Genomic DNA, 17515 nt, shown 5'->3' with positions numbered 1-17515 from the left:
TATAATTTAGTATCTATAGAGTTTACAGATCTGGGATCAGCCCTACTGCTGTCCATGTCGAGGGCTGTGCTTGAAACAGACTGCAAAATGTCTAATGGAAACCCCTATACAGACTGGCATTTGGTTTGGAGGAGTGGTGTACAGTGTTTTAGTGTCGTTTGGGGTGTGTGTGTGTGTGTGTGTGTTTGTTGCAATCTCCTGTTTCTCCTATTTCAGACTTGGATGACTGTGCCTCCAGTCCTTGCGCCCAGGGCGGGATCTGCATCGACAGAGAGAACGGCTTTGAGTGCCTTTGCCCCCCACAGTGGGCGGGGAAGACCTGCCAATTAGGTGAGGGTGGGGTGCAGGGGTGGGCTCAGGATGTGGGGGGCAGGGTCGTCGGATGTGAGCGCTGATCTTCTTTGAATTGCATGCCTGTGTGTGTGTGTGTCTGTGTGTGTAGTAAGCCCTTACTATCTCTAATCTGATTGGGCTGCATGGGTAAAGCTGGATTTTGTTGGTAACACAATCCAGGTGACTGGAGTAAAGCTATTAATAATACATGTCCCAGCAACTGCTAGCTGTGGGAGTAAATTTAACCCAACAGGGGGTTATCTTTGGGTGCAGACATGGTTACGACAGGCACTTGGTGGAGGTTCTTTCTTTTTATTGCTATCGCTGTAACCATGGTATGATTCGTTCGGGAGGCAGCGCCAGAGAGGAAGAGGTTTGCAACCTGTAAACAAGCCTGATTTCAGGGCCTGAGCCTAAACTGACCCTATCATTGGGCAGTGCACTAGGCCTTTCAGATGGTACCTGGACACAGGTGCTCTTGGGTGTACTTATAGAACAGGTGTGCATCAGAATGATACACACATTGATCAGGCCTCCCCGAATATTTAACCCCCCACAGTGAAGCTTGTGGACTTCCCTGCAGTTGGGGAAGGGCTAAAGGCCCACCCACAGTGTCTCCTTATGTCTGTCATTGTGCTCATACACCAGCTGGTGAGCTTTCAGAGGAAACAGCTATGCCTTGCAGGGAGTGAAACTTGTGGGGCCATACCTGAGGCAGCAATAAATACATTCATTCCAATTTGCTGATGTCTTGGGTTAGCCTCCTGTGCATTGGGTGCTAATGGAACCAGGGGTGTGGCTTCCTGGGCAAGCTTTGTGGGGAGTGCCCTTCCTCGTGCTGGGCTCGGAGGCTTGTTTTCAGGTCTCTCTTTCTTTGTTGTTCTGTCTCTCTTTCTTTCTCTCCTTCTCTCCTGTTCTCTCTCTCTCTCTTTCTTTCTACTGCTGCCTCTCCCCCTTCGGTGTCCTCTATTTTTCACAGATGCTAATGAGTGCGTGGGGAAGCCCTGCCTAAATGCTTACTCTTGCAAAAACCTGATTGGTGGATATCACTGTGACTGCTTTCATGGATGGGCGGGACAGAACTGTGACATCAGTCAGTATCGGCCGTTGCCATGGCGCTCTTCCTTTCTCATGGAAACATCTGAGACCTGTCGCCACACCTGTGCACCTGTGCTCTCAAATCACTGCAATCACTGTGATCGTTCAAATCACTGTTTAACACTCTCTGCACTCATTTCAGGATGTTAGGTTCCTGTATGTAGTATAAGCCAAATAAATCAATAATAGTTCCAAAGTTGGAAGCGTGCACACGCATGGTTTAGGCACTAAACATGAAGGCTCCTTGTGCATGTGGTTAACAGAACCATGCTTTGTGTTGAAGGCTGGACTCACATTCCTCTTTCCAAACTAACCCACCGCTCTGTGGCGTCTGTCCGACTGGCACCTCTGGAATGTGCGCACGTGCATGTTCCTCTATGATTCTCCTTGATGCGGTCCTGTCTTAAAATCCTTCCTCCCTCTCACAAATGCAGATGTGAACAGCTGCCGCGGACAGTGCCGGAATGGGGCCACATGTAAGGTAAGCCCCCCCACCTCATCTGGTCTGTGGAGGAGGTCCCTTTCAGTTTGGGCAAGTGTATCCTTTGATGAGTGGCCATTTAACTAATTTAACCAGATTTTTGTGATGTAGCTTAGCATGTGGGGTAGCGGTTAAGGAGGCAGTTAGATACCTCCGTGGAGCATTGCTGATATACCCTTGGTACTTAACCCAAATTGCTTCAGTAAGTATCCAGCTGTAATAATGGATAAACGTAAATATTATGAGCTATGGAAGTCACTGGAAAAGAGCAGCACAGTAGCATTACAAGCAAAATGTAACACAATGTAATGTAGTGTCGTGGGGTATGGTCTGTGCCCATGGGGTCCTCAGTGGTTTCCTGTCTTCACAGGAGGGACCCAGAGGGTACCGCTGCCTGTGCCCGCCGGGGATTGTGGGTAAACACTGCGAGATCCAGCGAAACAAGTGCACCAGCTCCCCCTGCTGGAACGGCGGCCGGTGCCACGAGGTGCTGGACGGCTTTGTGTGCGAGTGCCAGCCAGGGTTCTCTGGTCCCACCTGCCAGGTGAGGGGGAGGGAGCACTGTGCTTTTTCACAGAAGGGGGGTGGGGACGTCCAAACCGAACCGAATCATCCCCACCTGTCAGAGTGGATGTACCGTAACGATGGGCAGAAATCCTGACATTATTTGCGACAGGTGATTACACTGTCGCCTGCTCATCGCCAGGCAGTGGGCAGGCATGCGCACTATAAAAAGGAGCTGTGGGCTCTGTTGGGGATCCAGGCGCATGTTGGCTCACAGCCTCTACTAAAAATAAGAGCAGCCGTGAATGAAGTGCCTCTTAATCGTGCCGCGCTGGCCTGGTGCCCTCTCCTCGCCCGGAAAGTGACACCCCACTCCAGGGCTCTGGCTGAAAAAAGGCAAACCTTCACTGCCACCCCTTCACTAAAATAAGTGTACTAAAGGAAGTCCAGACAAACAGTCCAGCCGATTGCACCAGAGTTGTTACATCTCCTTCTTGAGCTGATAACGTCTGCTAACTCTTTTAGCAGCTCTGCTCTCACTACTAGTTTCAGCGTGACTGGTATCTTGCTCTGTTTTCTCTATGATGAGCCACATGCTGTGGGGGAAAGGCAGGTAACTGCAGGTTGCTGTTGGAATGTTCCCACCTTTTTAGTACATTGGCTTATAAGGTAGCATATAATGACTTATCTCCTTCTATCTGGAGTTGTAAATTAAACTCAGCCAATAAAAGGACACTCACTGGGATGGTAGCCTAATGTGCATTTCTTGCACAAGCGATCACTCTGCAAAGACCAGCTAAGAGGTCAGGAAGCCAGAGCTCACAATGCTATGTCAAAAGACGGCTGAAAAAGGCAAGTTTCCTCCACTGATGTAATACAGTCACATTGTCTCATTCTTGTTGAGGCTCCAACAGCAGTTTCAAACACGAAAGACAGAATGTGACATAATGAGTGTCATAAGTGTCATAATGAAGGAACGATGTGGGAGGTTTGGGGTGTTTTTCCAGCATCTTGCTAAGCAAAGTTTTTTGTTGTGCTTTCAGTGCTGGTTGTAAGTCTGAGGAAGGGAGGTTCATCTCGCGGAGAACGTCTCGTTACCACAGCACAGCCATCGTCAGCTTTGATGTCTGTTGTTTTCCTAGGCAGTGTTAGAACCAGGTCCAGATTCTTATTTAGGCTAAATCCTTGTCCTGCCTTAGCCAAATCCAGCACATTAGAATGTGTGAAGAGCACACCTGATCCTGTTGGCTGCTCCAGATTGGTTAATTTTGAACTGAGTAGGGCTGCCTTAGACGGCTATACCTGTACCAATGGTTTTTACTTCATTGGGGTTTCCTGTTTTAGTTGAGAATTTGTCCTTCTTTGATGATGTCAGACTGCAGAAATGGGTAATATGGAGACGCAGTCACTGCATGGTGCTGAGAATATTGGTTTTGCTTAACACTGACTCTTGAATGCCTGAAGGAAGCGTAGGAGTTTTGGTGTGAAGATATTCAGCACATATAGTTTTCCTTAATTGCATTTTGTAAGGCTGTCATAGCCACCTGTTCATCATTGCATTCACCAGGGTGTAGAGGAAAGCCTTGGCCTTTTCGTGTACTTCTCTTTCTTTCTCTGTCCCTCTCTTTCATTTTTTTTCTTTCTCTCTCTCTGAAGGTGAGGAGACGCCCGAACCCCTGCGACCCCAGCCCTTGCCAGAACGGGGCGTCCTGCCACAGCCTGACCGGGGACTACTACTGCGCGTGTCCAGAGGGCTATGAGGGCAAGAACTGCTCTGAGCTGAAGGACCACTGCAAGACCACCCCGTGCGAAGGTAAGGGGCAGAATGTCCTCCTATTGGCTGAGATAGGCGGGTCACTGTCACCATGAGACCAGTGGAATCAGTGCTCACGTTTATACATATAAAAGTCATCAGTATGGCATTACAGGTAAGGAGCTGGGCTTGCAATCTGAGTGTTTCAGGTTTGATTTCTAGATGGGGCACTGCTGTTGTGCTGTACTTTTGTGCAAGGTACTTAACCCGAATTGCTGCAGTAGATATCCATGCTGGATGAATACAGATAGAATGTTTTTCAACATTGTTTTTTGTGTGTTTCCTTCAGTGATTGACAGCTGCACAATCGCCATGGCAGCCAACATGTCCGGTGAGGCTGTCCGGTACGTGTCGTCCATCGTGTGCGGCCCCCACGGGCACTGCGTCAGCCAGCCTTCTGGCAACTTCACATGTGTCTGTGAGCCGGGCTTCACCGGGGCCTTCTGCCACGAGAGTACGTCCCTCGCCAGAATTTAGTGTACAACATAAAACAAAAAACAAATGCTTGTGTTTCACAAAGTTACAAAGCATACTATGGTTTGGTTGGCTTTGAATATGAAACTCCTACTAGAAACAAAAGTATATTCCATCCTCTCCCCTCTCTCTATCCTCCCCCCTTCAGACATTAATGACTGTGTGGCTCACCCCTGCCGAAACGGGGGCACCTGCATCGACGGAGTCAACTCCTTCCAGTGCTTTTGCCCTGATGGCTGGGAGGGCCACCTCTGTGAGCTTGGTGAGTGGGTGGTCTGACTCCGTCCCTCTGCCCCCACCCCTGTCCTGCCCGACTCCGCCCGCCCTGACAGCCTCTCTCTCCTCCCTGTCAGAGGTGAACGAGTGCAGCCGAGACACCTGCAAGAACGGCGGCCACTGCGTGGACCTGGTCAACGACTTCTACTGCGAGTGTGCCGATGGCTGGAAGGGGAAAACCTGCCATTCGCGTGAGTGACCGCCTCGTGTTCCCCTAGTGTCCCCCACTGCCCCGCCCTGCTTTTCCCACTGCCCTGCCCTGCTCTCTCGCCCCCTCTCTCCCCTTGGTGTCCCCTGTTTTTCCACAGATGCAAATGAGTGCATGAGGAAGCCCTGCCTACACCCTTTGTCTTGACCTTCCAATCTGTGCATGTGCATGTGCGTGTGCATGTGTGTGCCCTCATGTGTGCGTATTGGAGAGTGTGAGTTTGGGTGTGCATGCACATGTTCTCATGTGTGAGCCTGACACACGTGTGTGTGCACCGGGCAGGGGAATACCAGTGCGATGCCAGCTCTTGCCGAAATGGGGGGACCTGCTATGACCATGGTGATGCCTTCCACTGCGCCTGTCCACCAGGGTGGGGGGGCAGCACCTGCAGCACAGGTGAGTCTCTCAAACGTGAAGGGGAGTAGCTAAGAACATGGAAGGATATTGTAGGCTTGTTGTGCCTCTGGAACAAATCGTGACTCTCTTGGGCACCTTTGGGAATATTGGATCAAGGTGATGTGCCTGTCCTTGTGCACTGTGGGACTAAATGCTCTCACTTGAGTGCACAGGCTGTTGCGAGCTTAGCGCTCAGTTGTTCATGAATAGTTCTGTGTGAAAATGTCAAAGAGCAAACCACAAAGCCGGAGGAGGGAATAAACTGAGTCAACCCGTAGGATCCTCCTTTTAATCATCTCTTAGGAGCTGATGAGAAATGTATGATCTGGCTGCATGTGAACACATGTAACACTCACACCCTTTCTGTCCCCCCTGAATTTCAGCCAAGAACAGCACATGTGCGTCGAGCCCCTGCGAGAATGGGGGCACATGCGTGGGTGGGGGTGATGCCTTCACCTGCATCTGCAAGGATGGCTGGGAGGGGCCCACCTGCGGGCAGAGTAAGACCACGCCCATGTGAGAATGTGCCAGCTCAGCCAGCTTAGCTCACAGGCACATTCTCTTTGCTTTCCTGTAGCATTCTCTCTCACTCTCTTTCTCTCTCTCTCTCTCTCTTTTTCCATCTCTCATTGTCTCTATCCCCCTCTGTCTCTCTCTCCCTCTCACTCTCTCTCTCTGTCTCTCCTGTTATCTATGAAACATTAAATATAGGTGGTTCCCCTTCCTTTCTTTTTTGGGGAGGAGGGTATATGTGACACATCTTGGTTGTGTTTCAATATGAGCTGCAGTGGGGCAGAGCATTTCTGCTCCTGCCCAGACTCACAGGAGACCCAGAGCTCTGCTCAGTCTTCTTCTCTTCCCCTCTGGACTGTGCACTGCAGCCGGAGAGCAGATAATGCTCTGCTGAGTAACCATAAATGCATGTAATGCTAGATTCTCAACATATATATATATATCTGGACATATTACTGGAAAAACAGCCGTAAGTAGCAATGCAACACAAGAATAAAATAACTCATAACTTTAGCTCTTTTCCTCAGTTCCATCCATCCATTTAGCCGCAAAAACAGGCAATAAGCACAAGGTTATCAGTGTAAGCTGGATAAAATATGGACAGGTGCCAAACAAATGAAGTTACGAGCAGTTCAGATGCAGTGCGTTAGTGATGATTGCAAATACCACGCCCCACTCAGTCCTCTACTCCTCACTCATGCCCAGCTCCTTAACTGCAACGCCACACCTCCATGGCCAGGGGAATGCTAGTCTTATTCACGGGGTTGGGGGGGGGGGGGGGGGGGTAAATGGAATACATTGTAATTGTAATTGGTAAATACACCTTTCTTTCCTCCACAGACACCAATGACTGCAGCCCTCACCCCTGGTAAGCGAGAGAGAGTTTTAAGTGGTCGTTTGAGTTTAGAGGGCTTGGTGTAGCGCTTTGTCTTGAGCAGGCTTGCATGTTTCCTCTTCCAGTTACAACGGCGGGGTGTGCGTGGATGGGGTTAACTGGTTCCGCTGCGAGTGTGCCCCCGGCTTCGCCGGCCCCGACTGCCGCATCAGTGAGTATCTGAGAGCAGGGCAGGGGCGGGGCAGGGGCAGAGGTGTACAGGGTGGGGCCGAGTGTTGTGTGGGCAGGGAATGGGGGCTATATGGGAGGAGGCAAGAGGTGGGGGCATGTTGGGTATATGTGTGCAGGGTGTGTATGGGGTGGGACAGGAGCAGGGATCATAAGTAGTTGGTGGGAAGGGTGTACAGGTGGGCGGAGAGAATGGGCAGGGGATGGGGATGTGTGTGTGAGCTGTGGACCAGTGAAACTACTTAGTGCTCATAACCTGGGGAGGCAACACCCAACCTCTGATGCCTGACCTCTAAAATGGGGGGAGGTCAGCCATATGATTATCCCTGATTATCAGTTATGCAAGAGATAGTAGCTGCGCAACTCGCCAATGATGGTGGCACCGTGACCATGTTGCACACATGTAGCGATGCCTTCCTCTCTCCTCCAATCAGACATCGATGAGTGCCAGTCCTCCCCGTGCGCGTACGGCGCCACCTGCATGGACCAGATCAACGGCTTCCACTGCATCTGCCCGCTGGGCCTGACCGGGCCTCGTTGCCAGGAGTGTGAGTATGTGGGTGGGGAAAGCCAGAGCCCCGCATCCTGCCACCATGTTGCTGCCCATTGGCTCTTCAGGTTTTCACATCACTGGACAATTGCATCACATCAGACACAGATGGGACTGACATCAATAGGTTATTATGAGATTATTTGTCATGGATTATACAAGAAATATGACCTATACATAGTAAAACAGTCAAATAAGGTCTGCACACAGTAAAATAAGGCCTACAGGTGATTGAGTGTGTAGGACAGACATACAGACAATACAGACTTTGACTGGTTGAGTGTGTAACACTCCTGGCTGTCGTCCTCTGCTGTGCCGTGCAGTCATAGGCATTGGGAAGGCGTGTCGCTACGCTGGGCTGCAGTTTCCACATGGCACACGGTGGGAGGAGGACTGCAATGCCTGTCAGTGTATCAACGGCAAAGTGGGCTGTACCAAGGTAACTCCACCCTGTCAAACCACACCGCCACACCATCCCCAGCCCCATCCCCTCTAAGCTGCACAACAACCCCAACCAAACCCCCAACCTCACACCAACATCGTCAGCCCAGTCCCCAACAGCATTAGCACTTTGTGTGGTCTGGACCCGTCTGGGTCAGAATGGGGCCGTTTACACAAACAGTTTCAACACAGCTCTCCCACAGGTGATATTCCCCAAATTAGAAGACTTGGAATCTTTGGGGGGGGTATCAGATACTGTGCATGCACACACACACACACATACACACACACACACACAGACCCTTGTTTACAATGTTATTATATTTAAATATGATTCCTCCCTGCATGTGTAAATATATTTTGTTGTAATGGTTTATTAGGACTGGTTACCCAGGGAGACTTGCAACCATTACATTTTTCCATGTTATCTATTATACAGAATATACTTATCTCCATCAAATTATGTTAAGTACATTTCTCAGGGGCACATTGGCGGGTGTGGATGCTATTGAACTTGTGGTAACAAGCCCTGTTCATGAACCACATTCTTAAAAAATCTGCGCTCAGCAGAATTTCATAAAGATGAGGATTTAGAACATTAAAAGATTCTAACATTTTGGCTGACTACTCTCATCAGTGCAGTGGTGCTACCCTGTTGGAAACCTTTTCATACCCTAACAGACAGATCATTCAGATCCTCGTTCATTTTGATCCCTTTAGGTCCCTGTAGATCCCTATAGATCCCTTCATTTTATCTGGATTTCGACATGACAACCTTCTTCATGTCCACACACAGGTGTTGTGCGGGCGTCGACCATGTCTCCTGCAGGGGGTGCCGGGCGGTGAGCTCCACTCCTGCCCAGTGGGGCGGGAGTGCCTTGAGCACCCCTTCCTGACCTGTTTCTCGACCCCCTGTCACCGGTGGGGGGTCTGCTCCTCGCCTGAGCCTGTGGTCCCCGTTAACACCAGGTGTGAGCCCAACACGGGCTACCTGGATGGCCACTGCGCTCGGATCACGCTCATCTTCAGTAGGGACAAAGTGCCACCGGTGAGCACTGCCCTGGCACCTGCACCTGTGCTGAGCTGGGTCCATCCAAGAGGAGGGCCTGTACCAGACACACAACCATGGTTACCACATTTTTATGGAAATATGCTTAATTGCACTTTTCCTTCACTGGTTAGCTTTTCTGGGGCCAAAGCCAAACTCTAGAATAAGAGTAAATTCAGATGTCCTTGACAGGCAATCAGTGTGGGTGTTAAATCTAGCCTTCCTCAATGTGTGAGCCCTTGGGCCATGGGAGCACAGTCTGGTCTCTGGGCTGTAGCAGCTCAGTCTTCTCTCTGGGCTGTGGTGTTTTAGTCTGGTCTCTGGGCTATAGTGGATTAGTCCAGTCTCTGGGCTGTATTGGTTCAGTCCAGTCTCTGGATTGTAGTAGTTAAGTTCCTTCTCTGGGCTGTAGCAGCTCAGTCTGGTCTCTCTGTGGATTGATTGCAGGGCACCATGGTGGAGAATATCTGCATGGAGCTACGTTACCTGCCTGCCACTCGAACCCTGGCCCAAGACCGCACCCTGCTCCTGCTGTGTGACCTCTCCTACTCCCACCCCGATGCCGTAGAGGTGGCCATTGTAAGTCCCCTCGTGCACACATGCTCTCGCACACACGCATGCACACTCACCACTCTTATCCCATCTTTTATGCTTATTTTTGCTGGATACTGTGTTTTGCAGCCCATTGCTAACTGGTAATCTGTTGGATATAACCCTTGATTTATGGCATGACCCTATGATCAAAAGGCACCAGAGCTGAAGACTTTGAAGTGAGGCCTCTCTTTACCACGCATAGAATGCATATGTTTTCAGTGGTCGGAAAGATGCATACACTGCGATGGCACATTTCAGAAATGGTATTTTGTGTTGAACCTCTTCTCCAGTTTCTCAGGTCTTTAGATAAATGCTTGATATGCTAGATAAAGCCTTCCATCTGTTTGACGTTTGGCTCTGAGAAACGGAGTGCACCACATTAGTATGTGAGCCGGGGCGAGTAAAAATCTTCTCCCAGACGAGACTGGCTTGGCCACCCACGCTCTGGGCTGCAGTGGATAAATCCCTTAATGGATAGAAATTTGATTTCCTCCAAACATTTTTTTCTATACAGGATGCTTGAGAGGAGCATTACCACTCACACCACACACACATACACACACACACACATGTTGCCATGTGACATTTTCCCTCCAGCTGTGGATTTTAATGTTGGCTCACCTTCAGAGCGATTGCCAAGGGCTATAAACCAATCAGGGAGGGTGCAGTGGGAGGGCACTGGACATGGCCTCACTTCCTTTAAACGTGGATGTCATGCAGTGGTGGAGGTATTTCTACAAAGGAGGGGGCATTTTAGTTTGGGGAAATGAAGGAAAGGGGAAAGAGGTCAGGACAGAACCAGAAAGAAGAACTTGAGAGCGGATCTCTTGCTCTGTTTCAAAGGTTTGGTGTAATAACACACCCTGCCTCCTCTCACCCCCCCCCCCCCCAAAATCCTAGTCCTTCCCGCAGGATGAGGTGGACCCTGGCCGGATCCAGGAGGCAGCGGGTGCCATTGTCAGTGCGCTGTCCCAGCGGCGCAACAGTACCATCATGATGGCTGTCATTGAGGTCAAGGTGGAGACGCACGCTGTGCCCCCATCACTGGGTGAGTGGCAGCCTGGTGAGCTGGCTCTGGCCATGGGGAGGGGACTCTCCCTGTAATGCAATGGCTTTTCACAACAAAAAACCCCTCTTGGCAGAGGTATTGTAAGAGCTCTTCTCCCACACCCCCAAACCACCAACTCATTTTGGGTAACAAAACTTTTCAATTATGTAGCAAAAAAAACTTTCCTTTCCTTTTAGTGTGTACTACAACTTATATCAGCTTTTACTAAATTTGTGGTGGAGGTCATGAAGTGGTTTGCAGGAGTGTCAGTAGCCAAACTGTATGATGCTGTGTAGGATTCTTTCTAACTAGACCCATCATTGGTAGGAATTCAGTCCAGTTGCTGTCACACTCCACAGCCGGCATTAATAATGAAATAATGGGGTGCTTGCATTAAGCATTAGCATGAAATACATTGTGTAATTATTTCCAAAGCACATTATATAATACATGAATAGAGAAAATGAACAAATAACAAATATAATGACTGCAAATTTTAAACTGAAGAACATACATAAATGTAAAATATTTAAGTCATAAACTGAAGTCACTGGAACAGTAATTGGTGGTTACTCACTGTTCCTCAGGCTAGGGCTGGCTGAAATGTACTGCACTGCAGTTTGGGCTTTTGGTCCTTACCCTAGCAAGATTTGCAGCTTTTCATTGTTTTGCATAAGGGGGAAATTTTTGAGAATTTGTGAGGATTTTTTTTAAATATGAGCACATACACTATCTCTCCTTCTCTCTCTCTCTCTTTCTCTCTCTCTCCCTCTCTCCTCCCTTCCCCCACTCCCTCTCTCTCTCTCAATTCAGTTCAGTTCAGTGTGATTTACTGGCATGACAAATGTGCACATTCATATTGTCAAAGCAGTATGCAAAGAAAAAACACATTTTTAACTAGTAACAGTAATTCAGTAATGAACAATAATGAATAATAGGAAGTATAATGTATAATGAACGTATAATGAAAGTACACAAATGAACATTTCTAGTAATAATACTAATAAAAGTGAAATATAACTATGTGCAAGGAGGAGAAATATCTTACATTTAAGGATTAAGTATTAAGTATCTCTCTCCCATCCCTCCCTCCCCCTGGCTCCAGACCCCCTGGTTCCAGTCCTTTGCGCAGTGTTCAGCACACTGTGGATCCTCTGCCTCGCTGTCTGCCTCTGGTGGACACGCAAGAGACGGAAGGCTCGCGAGCGGGGCCACACCCCAGCCGAGGAGAGTGTCAACAACCAGTGGGAGGCACTGCGGCCCGCAGGCCAGCAGCACAAGGACAACCGGGACATTCAGTATGAATGCAGGAAGCTCATGCCCTCCCCTGACAGGACTCACGATGGGGGGGAGGACGAGGAGGAGGAGGAAGAGGAGGAGGAGGAGCCAGTGGGAATCCGGATGGAGGTGGCCAAGTGCCCTTCCCGCAAGTGCCTCCCCAACACAGTGATGCCGGCGAAGGCAGCGGCCATCGGCAAACTGCCCCACCGGACACCCCACAGCCCAAAGGACAACCGCTGCAAAAACGTCAATGTGGCCAGTGCCTGTGAAGGTGTCAAAGAGCTCTGCGTGTGAGCAAAAGGACAACCACAAAATCCCCAAATGATTAACTTTTCTCTTGCGCTATTTCCAAAAGAAAAAACGAAACTTTTGTTCATAAAAGCAGCCTCATTACTTGGGCACTCTGTGTCGACACATGGGAGGAGGTTTTTTGTTTTCATATAATTCATATAATTTTTTTATGCGCCGGCTAAAAGGAGCTGCTTTTTTTGCCAGAGGTGATGAGAGGCCTAAAATTTGCAGCATGGTGTTGGGGAAAAAAAGAACAAAAACAGAGGCAAAAAAAGAGGGGACATTTTTGTTTACAGGTGATGATTGTTTTTTGTTTTTTAAGGGGGCCTCCTACCCTCCAGCCTGGGTGGGAGGTGGCAGTGGGGGCAGTGTCGGGGGGGGCGGGTTTCCGACCACCGGCCTTCAAGGACGCATTGACAAAAGCTGTTCCCCCTTGCCGAATGCGCCATGCCACTGCCTGTCTCGTGCCCACCTGTACTCAGCAGGACCCCTGCCTCCAAAGTGGCCTTTTGACATTGAGTTGCTGGATGTTCACGAGGACTGCAGTATTTATGTTGGTTGCAAGTGCCTTCAGACCTGTTTTCCTATAACGAGCACTCACACAAAGGGAAAAGCATCTCTCTTACGTATCTTCATGTTGCTGTAAAGGTATTTGATCAAAAAGAAAAGCAAACAAAAAACTAAATTTTTGTGTATATGTATATAAGAAAGGAGTCGCTGTGTATATTTGAATTTAGTAACTTAAGACAAGTCACACCTTTTTTATTATTATTATTTTTATTTTATTATTATTATTATTATTGTTATTATTAATTACTCATGTTTATTATTTCATTGTTTTTTTACAATCCCATTCCTTTTATTTATGCCAGTTGACAAAGGCATGTTTTATAAGAGCTGAGAGAGAACATACAGCGTTCCCCTTCCTCAGAGTGTGAATATAATCGATGAGTATTTCATTTTTTTTTTTTTTTTGAAGAAAAGTCATGCTTAAGGTGTATCCTGACATTACTGAGTTTTCTCCACCATCTTTTGTTGTTCAGGATTTTTTGAGAGATCCGCGGGGAGGGGGATTCTCGTGGGGAAGGGTGAAGTGCGCCTCTCTGTGCTGTTTAAACTGTTGCATGACAGGGGACGTTCCGTCACGTGTATGCAGTGCCCGCCTTTCTGATTTCAACCTCGTGAACGGAGCGGTATTTGCCACGGAGTGTTTCTGTTTGTGCCGTTCCAGTACCGGTTTTGACTGGGGGTGCTGTCTGCCACCGAAACGAACACGGGCTACCTCAGAGGTATTGCTGGTGAATATGATTTTCTTTGCATCTTTGAATATTTTTTTCTTTTACATATTGAATATTGCTTCTTTTGGACAGCATATTGTTTCAGTATTTGGGACAACACAAAATAAAGGAATTAAACAAAAATATGGCAGTAAAGAGCTGGTAAACTGACTGGACATTTTTGGGAGATGGTCAGTGCTGAGACTGTATGCAAAAAAAAAAAGATGAGGGGAGTGGCCATACACTGTCTTTCGGTTGGAGTAGTGGAATTTTTGTTTGTTCTTAAAAATACATCAGTCTATTAAAGCGTTTTATAATGGTGTGTTTCAGAAACCCACTGTGTGCTGGTGTTGAATATAACAAGTTAAAAAAAACTAGACAGGGGGACTACACAGTGATTTACAATAACCTTGGACCAGCATACCCATGTTAGTATTCACTTAAAGCAGTGTTTCTCAGTCCTACTCCTGGAGCCCCCTTGTCTTGCATATCTTCTATCTATCCTTGCTCCAAACACACCTGATTGAAATTAGACATGCTCTTGATGAAATCAGGTGTGCTCAGCTAATTAAAAGTACCACTGATGAGTTCAGTCAGGTAGGTAGAGCAGGGAAAGATGGAAAATGTGCCCCAGGAGCCCCAGGAGCATTGAGAATCAGTGACTTAAAGGAAATATTCCAAAACTACACTTTTCTTCAGGGGAAAAGTGAGTATTTATTTCCAGAAAGGTCGAAAGAAATCTTTTTTCTGTGGCAGTCAGGGGAATAAGTAAAGTTAGGAGTGTGATAGATAATGATGTGGTAGTCTGGATATGCACCCATTCCTGCCCTTGCAGTAAAAGAAAAAACAACAAAAAACCTTCAGCCAGAGGTAAGGACGACACCAGATCAATACTGGAACTTCAGTCTGATTCAGCTCAGCCAATGGGAGCCCTGCCCCAATCTCCTGCTGTGGGCTGACTCGACACCGGCCAATAGCAGCCTCCGGGCTCTCGTGGCTTGATCCACTCTGAATATTTCATGTGGATTTTATGACCCGTTAGCAGCAGGCAGCACCTCGCTCCCCTGGGTGCTCTGGCGCTAATGTGTCAGGCCGGCAGAACACCACGGGGTTGGCTTTCACATCCCAAGGCTGCGGTCAAAGCGGGTCGGAGCCAGGGCTTGAGCCAGGGGCACAGAGGTCTTGACGGGTCATGCTTGCAGGGTGTGATCGCCATGGTGCCAAACTTCGCTGGGCCAAACTGGGTGAGGTAATCCTGCTGAGGGAGAAGGGCAGACTTTCTAAATGAACTCAACCAGTACAAGAAACTTTAATGAGGGCTTGCTGTTTTTCTCTTCCCAAACAGCAGTCACATCTTAGTGATTGGTCCAAACATGTCAAATGGTCAAGTTTTGACTATATTTTCTAACATTTAATGGATTGTAAATATGCACACATACAGTGGGCTCAATATTTATTCATACCACGTAGTAACATCAGATAAAAGAAAGGCTATAAAAGAAAACAAATATACATGTTGGAACTTTCATTTTTCTTAGAAATAATGTTATGCTTTAATCTTAACAGCATTGTGCATAGCAAATTCAGATTGTTCCCAAACAATTAATTTTAATCCAGACAACACAAGGGTCACATATATTCACATCCTTGTAATTAGTATTTGTAGATCCTCTGATTGCATGTATCACGCTGATAACGTGCTTCCTGTAGTGCTTATGAGCTTCTCAGTGGGCATTTTCACCAGCCCCCTGACAGAACCATTCTAGGTCCTTCAGATCTTTTGTGTTTATTTTGTGAACTGCTTTCTTGAGCTTGAACTGCAAATGTTCTTTTTGAAGGACGTCTGGAGTTTGAAATGATGTTTTATTTTGTGCTCATCTAACAACTTCCTCATTGGAAAAACATTATATTACCTTATTGTCATTTAACAGGTGCTCTTATCCGGAACGACTTACATATGTTACAATTTTTACATGTTATCCATTTATACAGCTGGATATTTAGTAAGGCAATTCTGGGTTAAGTACCTTGCCCAAAGGTACAGCAGTGCCCCAGCAGGAAACTGAACCAGCAACCTTTCATGTTACACCCCTGCTACCTTTCGGTTATCAGCCCTGCTCCTAATGAGTCCTTTGTACCTCTATGCTACACTGTTGCCCCAAATGTGTCTTCATCAGCGCTCACTCATAAACTGTGGCTCTGTTGGATTTCATGCTGCAGACAGCATACTCAAGTTGTTTTGTTGCACAAATTTTCGCAAATCTGAAAAAATATTGAAAATATTGACTTGTCTCAGAGGGAGTACCTCTGTGCCCCACAGATACAGCGCCAAAGCAGTTCTGCCATGTAGAGGTGGGCCCCAGTGTTCCCCGCCCCCTCACCGCCTCTGACTGGTCACAACTCGGAGCCCCCAGTTCAACATCACCTCTGACAGATCACAGCTCAGAGTTGGCATTCCAACACTCCCAATAACCTCTATGGTCCCTGTGGGTCACAGTATAGAGTCAACAGCCCAACAATATCCTTGAAGATATAGATGAATAATTTGGATTACTAATCCTGGAATGCCAATTTTCAGACAGGTTTGAGCTTTTTCATGGAGGGAATCAGGTTTTTGGGCCAAAATGTCCTAGTACATGTTGGAGTTCATATCTCTCTTGTCTTAACAAGGGCTCCAGGACCCATAGATGCAAAACAACTCCAAAATGTATTTTTACATTAGAACAGTTTCTTTCTCAACATAAACTGCATGTTTTCATGGCAAACATATAGCTAATAAGGATGTCTACAAAACTCAATTTTCACCACTTGTCCACTGAACCCATGGTGGCAAGACAGACGTGCATTAAATGTCTTGCTACAAGTGGTAGATTCAGCTTTTTGTGAATTCCTTGATGGCCACCTTCCAATTCATTGAGGTCAGTGACCATTTAATTGCAGACCATTTACTAACCATGCATGCTACTGTTGAATCTCTTCTGTGTGTAACTGCATTTTAGACCTCAGGAAAAAGGAACCATTTGGATGTCTCTACATACTACCAGAAACTTCTATTAAATGTCCAATAAACAGAATGTTGGTGTGGAATCTGTTCTGTCAAATTTTGTTGTAAATATTACTGAAAGGTGTGAATAAGTAGCCTATAGCCCTTGTGTGTTCTGGATTAAAATTATTTGTGAACAGAATTTGCTATGTGCAATACTGGTTAACAAAACATTCTTAATTTTATTTTAAACACAAAATCGTCCAATATGTACCATATGAAAATATACCAGTTTTTGTTCATATTGTTTGTTAGTCGGGGTATGAATGAAAGTATGACTGAAGGACACTGTACTCAAATATGGTTCTTAGGTTATCTGATCAATTCATTCAATAGTCACAGGCATTAAATTTTGTAATATTACCAAACGTATGATACCAAACTTCCAAGCCCATGTGATGGAGAGGCCTGTAGTCATTCCTTTGTTCATACATCCATGCTTTAATATACAAACACGGTCGTATGCTTTTGATGGAGTTTACTCCAGGTGAGATGATTCTGCCTCTGAATTCTCCATTTTTGTGTATTGAGAGGTAAGGTAAGACAGGCGACTTCAAAATCACGCGGGCAATGCATTCTATCCCGTTTGAATATATCACAGGAACTACACGAGGAGGCAGAATAGCCCGTTAACGTGAGGCCATTTTTCGTCACATCATGTCGTTGTCGTCTTCCAGAGACTGTTTAACAGAAAGAGCGGGTGCACAGAATCCAAAGGACGGAGGCAAAGGACGTGGTATTCCTAGCGTCCAGCCCCGGGGTGTCTCTGCTTGCGTTTCCGGG

The 17515-nt window shown here is 47.2% G+C and overlaps 1 protein-coding gene across 1 annotated transcript in view; it reads left to right on the top strand.

Moving 5' to 3' along the window:
- Positions 1-13123, top strand: part of LOC118791962 (protein jagged-2-like) — a 39886-nt gene extending 26763 nt beyond the window's left edge. The window contains exons 9-26 of the mRNA XM_036549559.1: positions 217-330; positions 1313-1426; positions 1866-1912; positions 2283-2456; positions 4073-4229; positions 4519-4683; positions 4852-4965; positions 5057-5170; positions 5470-5583; positions 5967-6083; positions 6937-6964; positions 7057-7142; positions 7594-7707; positions 8033-8148; positions 8947-9198; positions 9646-9777; positions 10693-10840; positions 11946-13123. Of these exons, the coding sequence (XP_036405452.1) occupies positions 217-330; positions 1313-1426; positions 1866-1912; positions 2283-2456; positions 4073-4229; positions 4519-4683; positions 4852-4965; positions 5057-5170; positions 5470-5583; positions 5967-6083; positions 6937-6964; positions 7057-7142; positions 7594-7707; positions 8033-8148; positions 8947-9198; positions 9646-9777; positions 10693-10840; positions 11946-12415 (2576 nt within the window). The 3' untranslated portion in view covers positions 12416-13123. The remainder of the gene's footprint in view (positions 1-216; positions 331-1312; positions 1427-1865; positions 1913-2282; positions 2457-4072; positions 4230-4518; positions 4684-4851; positions 4966-5056; positions 5171-5469; positions 5584-5966; positions 6084-6936; positions 6965-7056; positions 7143-7593; positions 7708-8032; positions 8149-8946; positions 9199-9645; positions 9778-10692; positions 10841-11945) is intronic.
- The last annotated feature ends 4392 nt before the right edge of the window (positions 13124-17515 follow it).

This window comes from Megalops cyprinoides, chromosome 17, assembly GCF_013368585.1.
Source record: "Megalops cyprinoides isolate fMegCyp1 chromosome 17, fMegCyp1.pri, whole genome shotgun sequence".
NCBI classification, from domain to species: Eukaryota; Metazoa; Chordata; class Actinopteri; order Elopiformes; family Megalopidae; genus Megalops; species Megalops cyprinoides.
The sequence above is the reverse complement of the archived record's forward strand: the minus strand, read 5'-3'. Positions and strand labels throughout refer to the sequence as shown.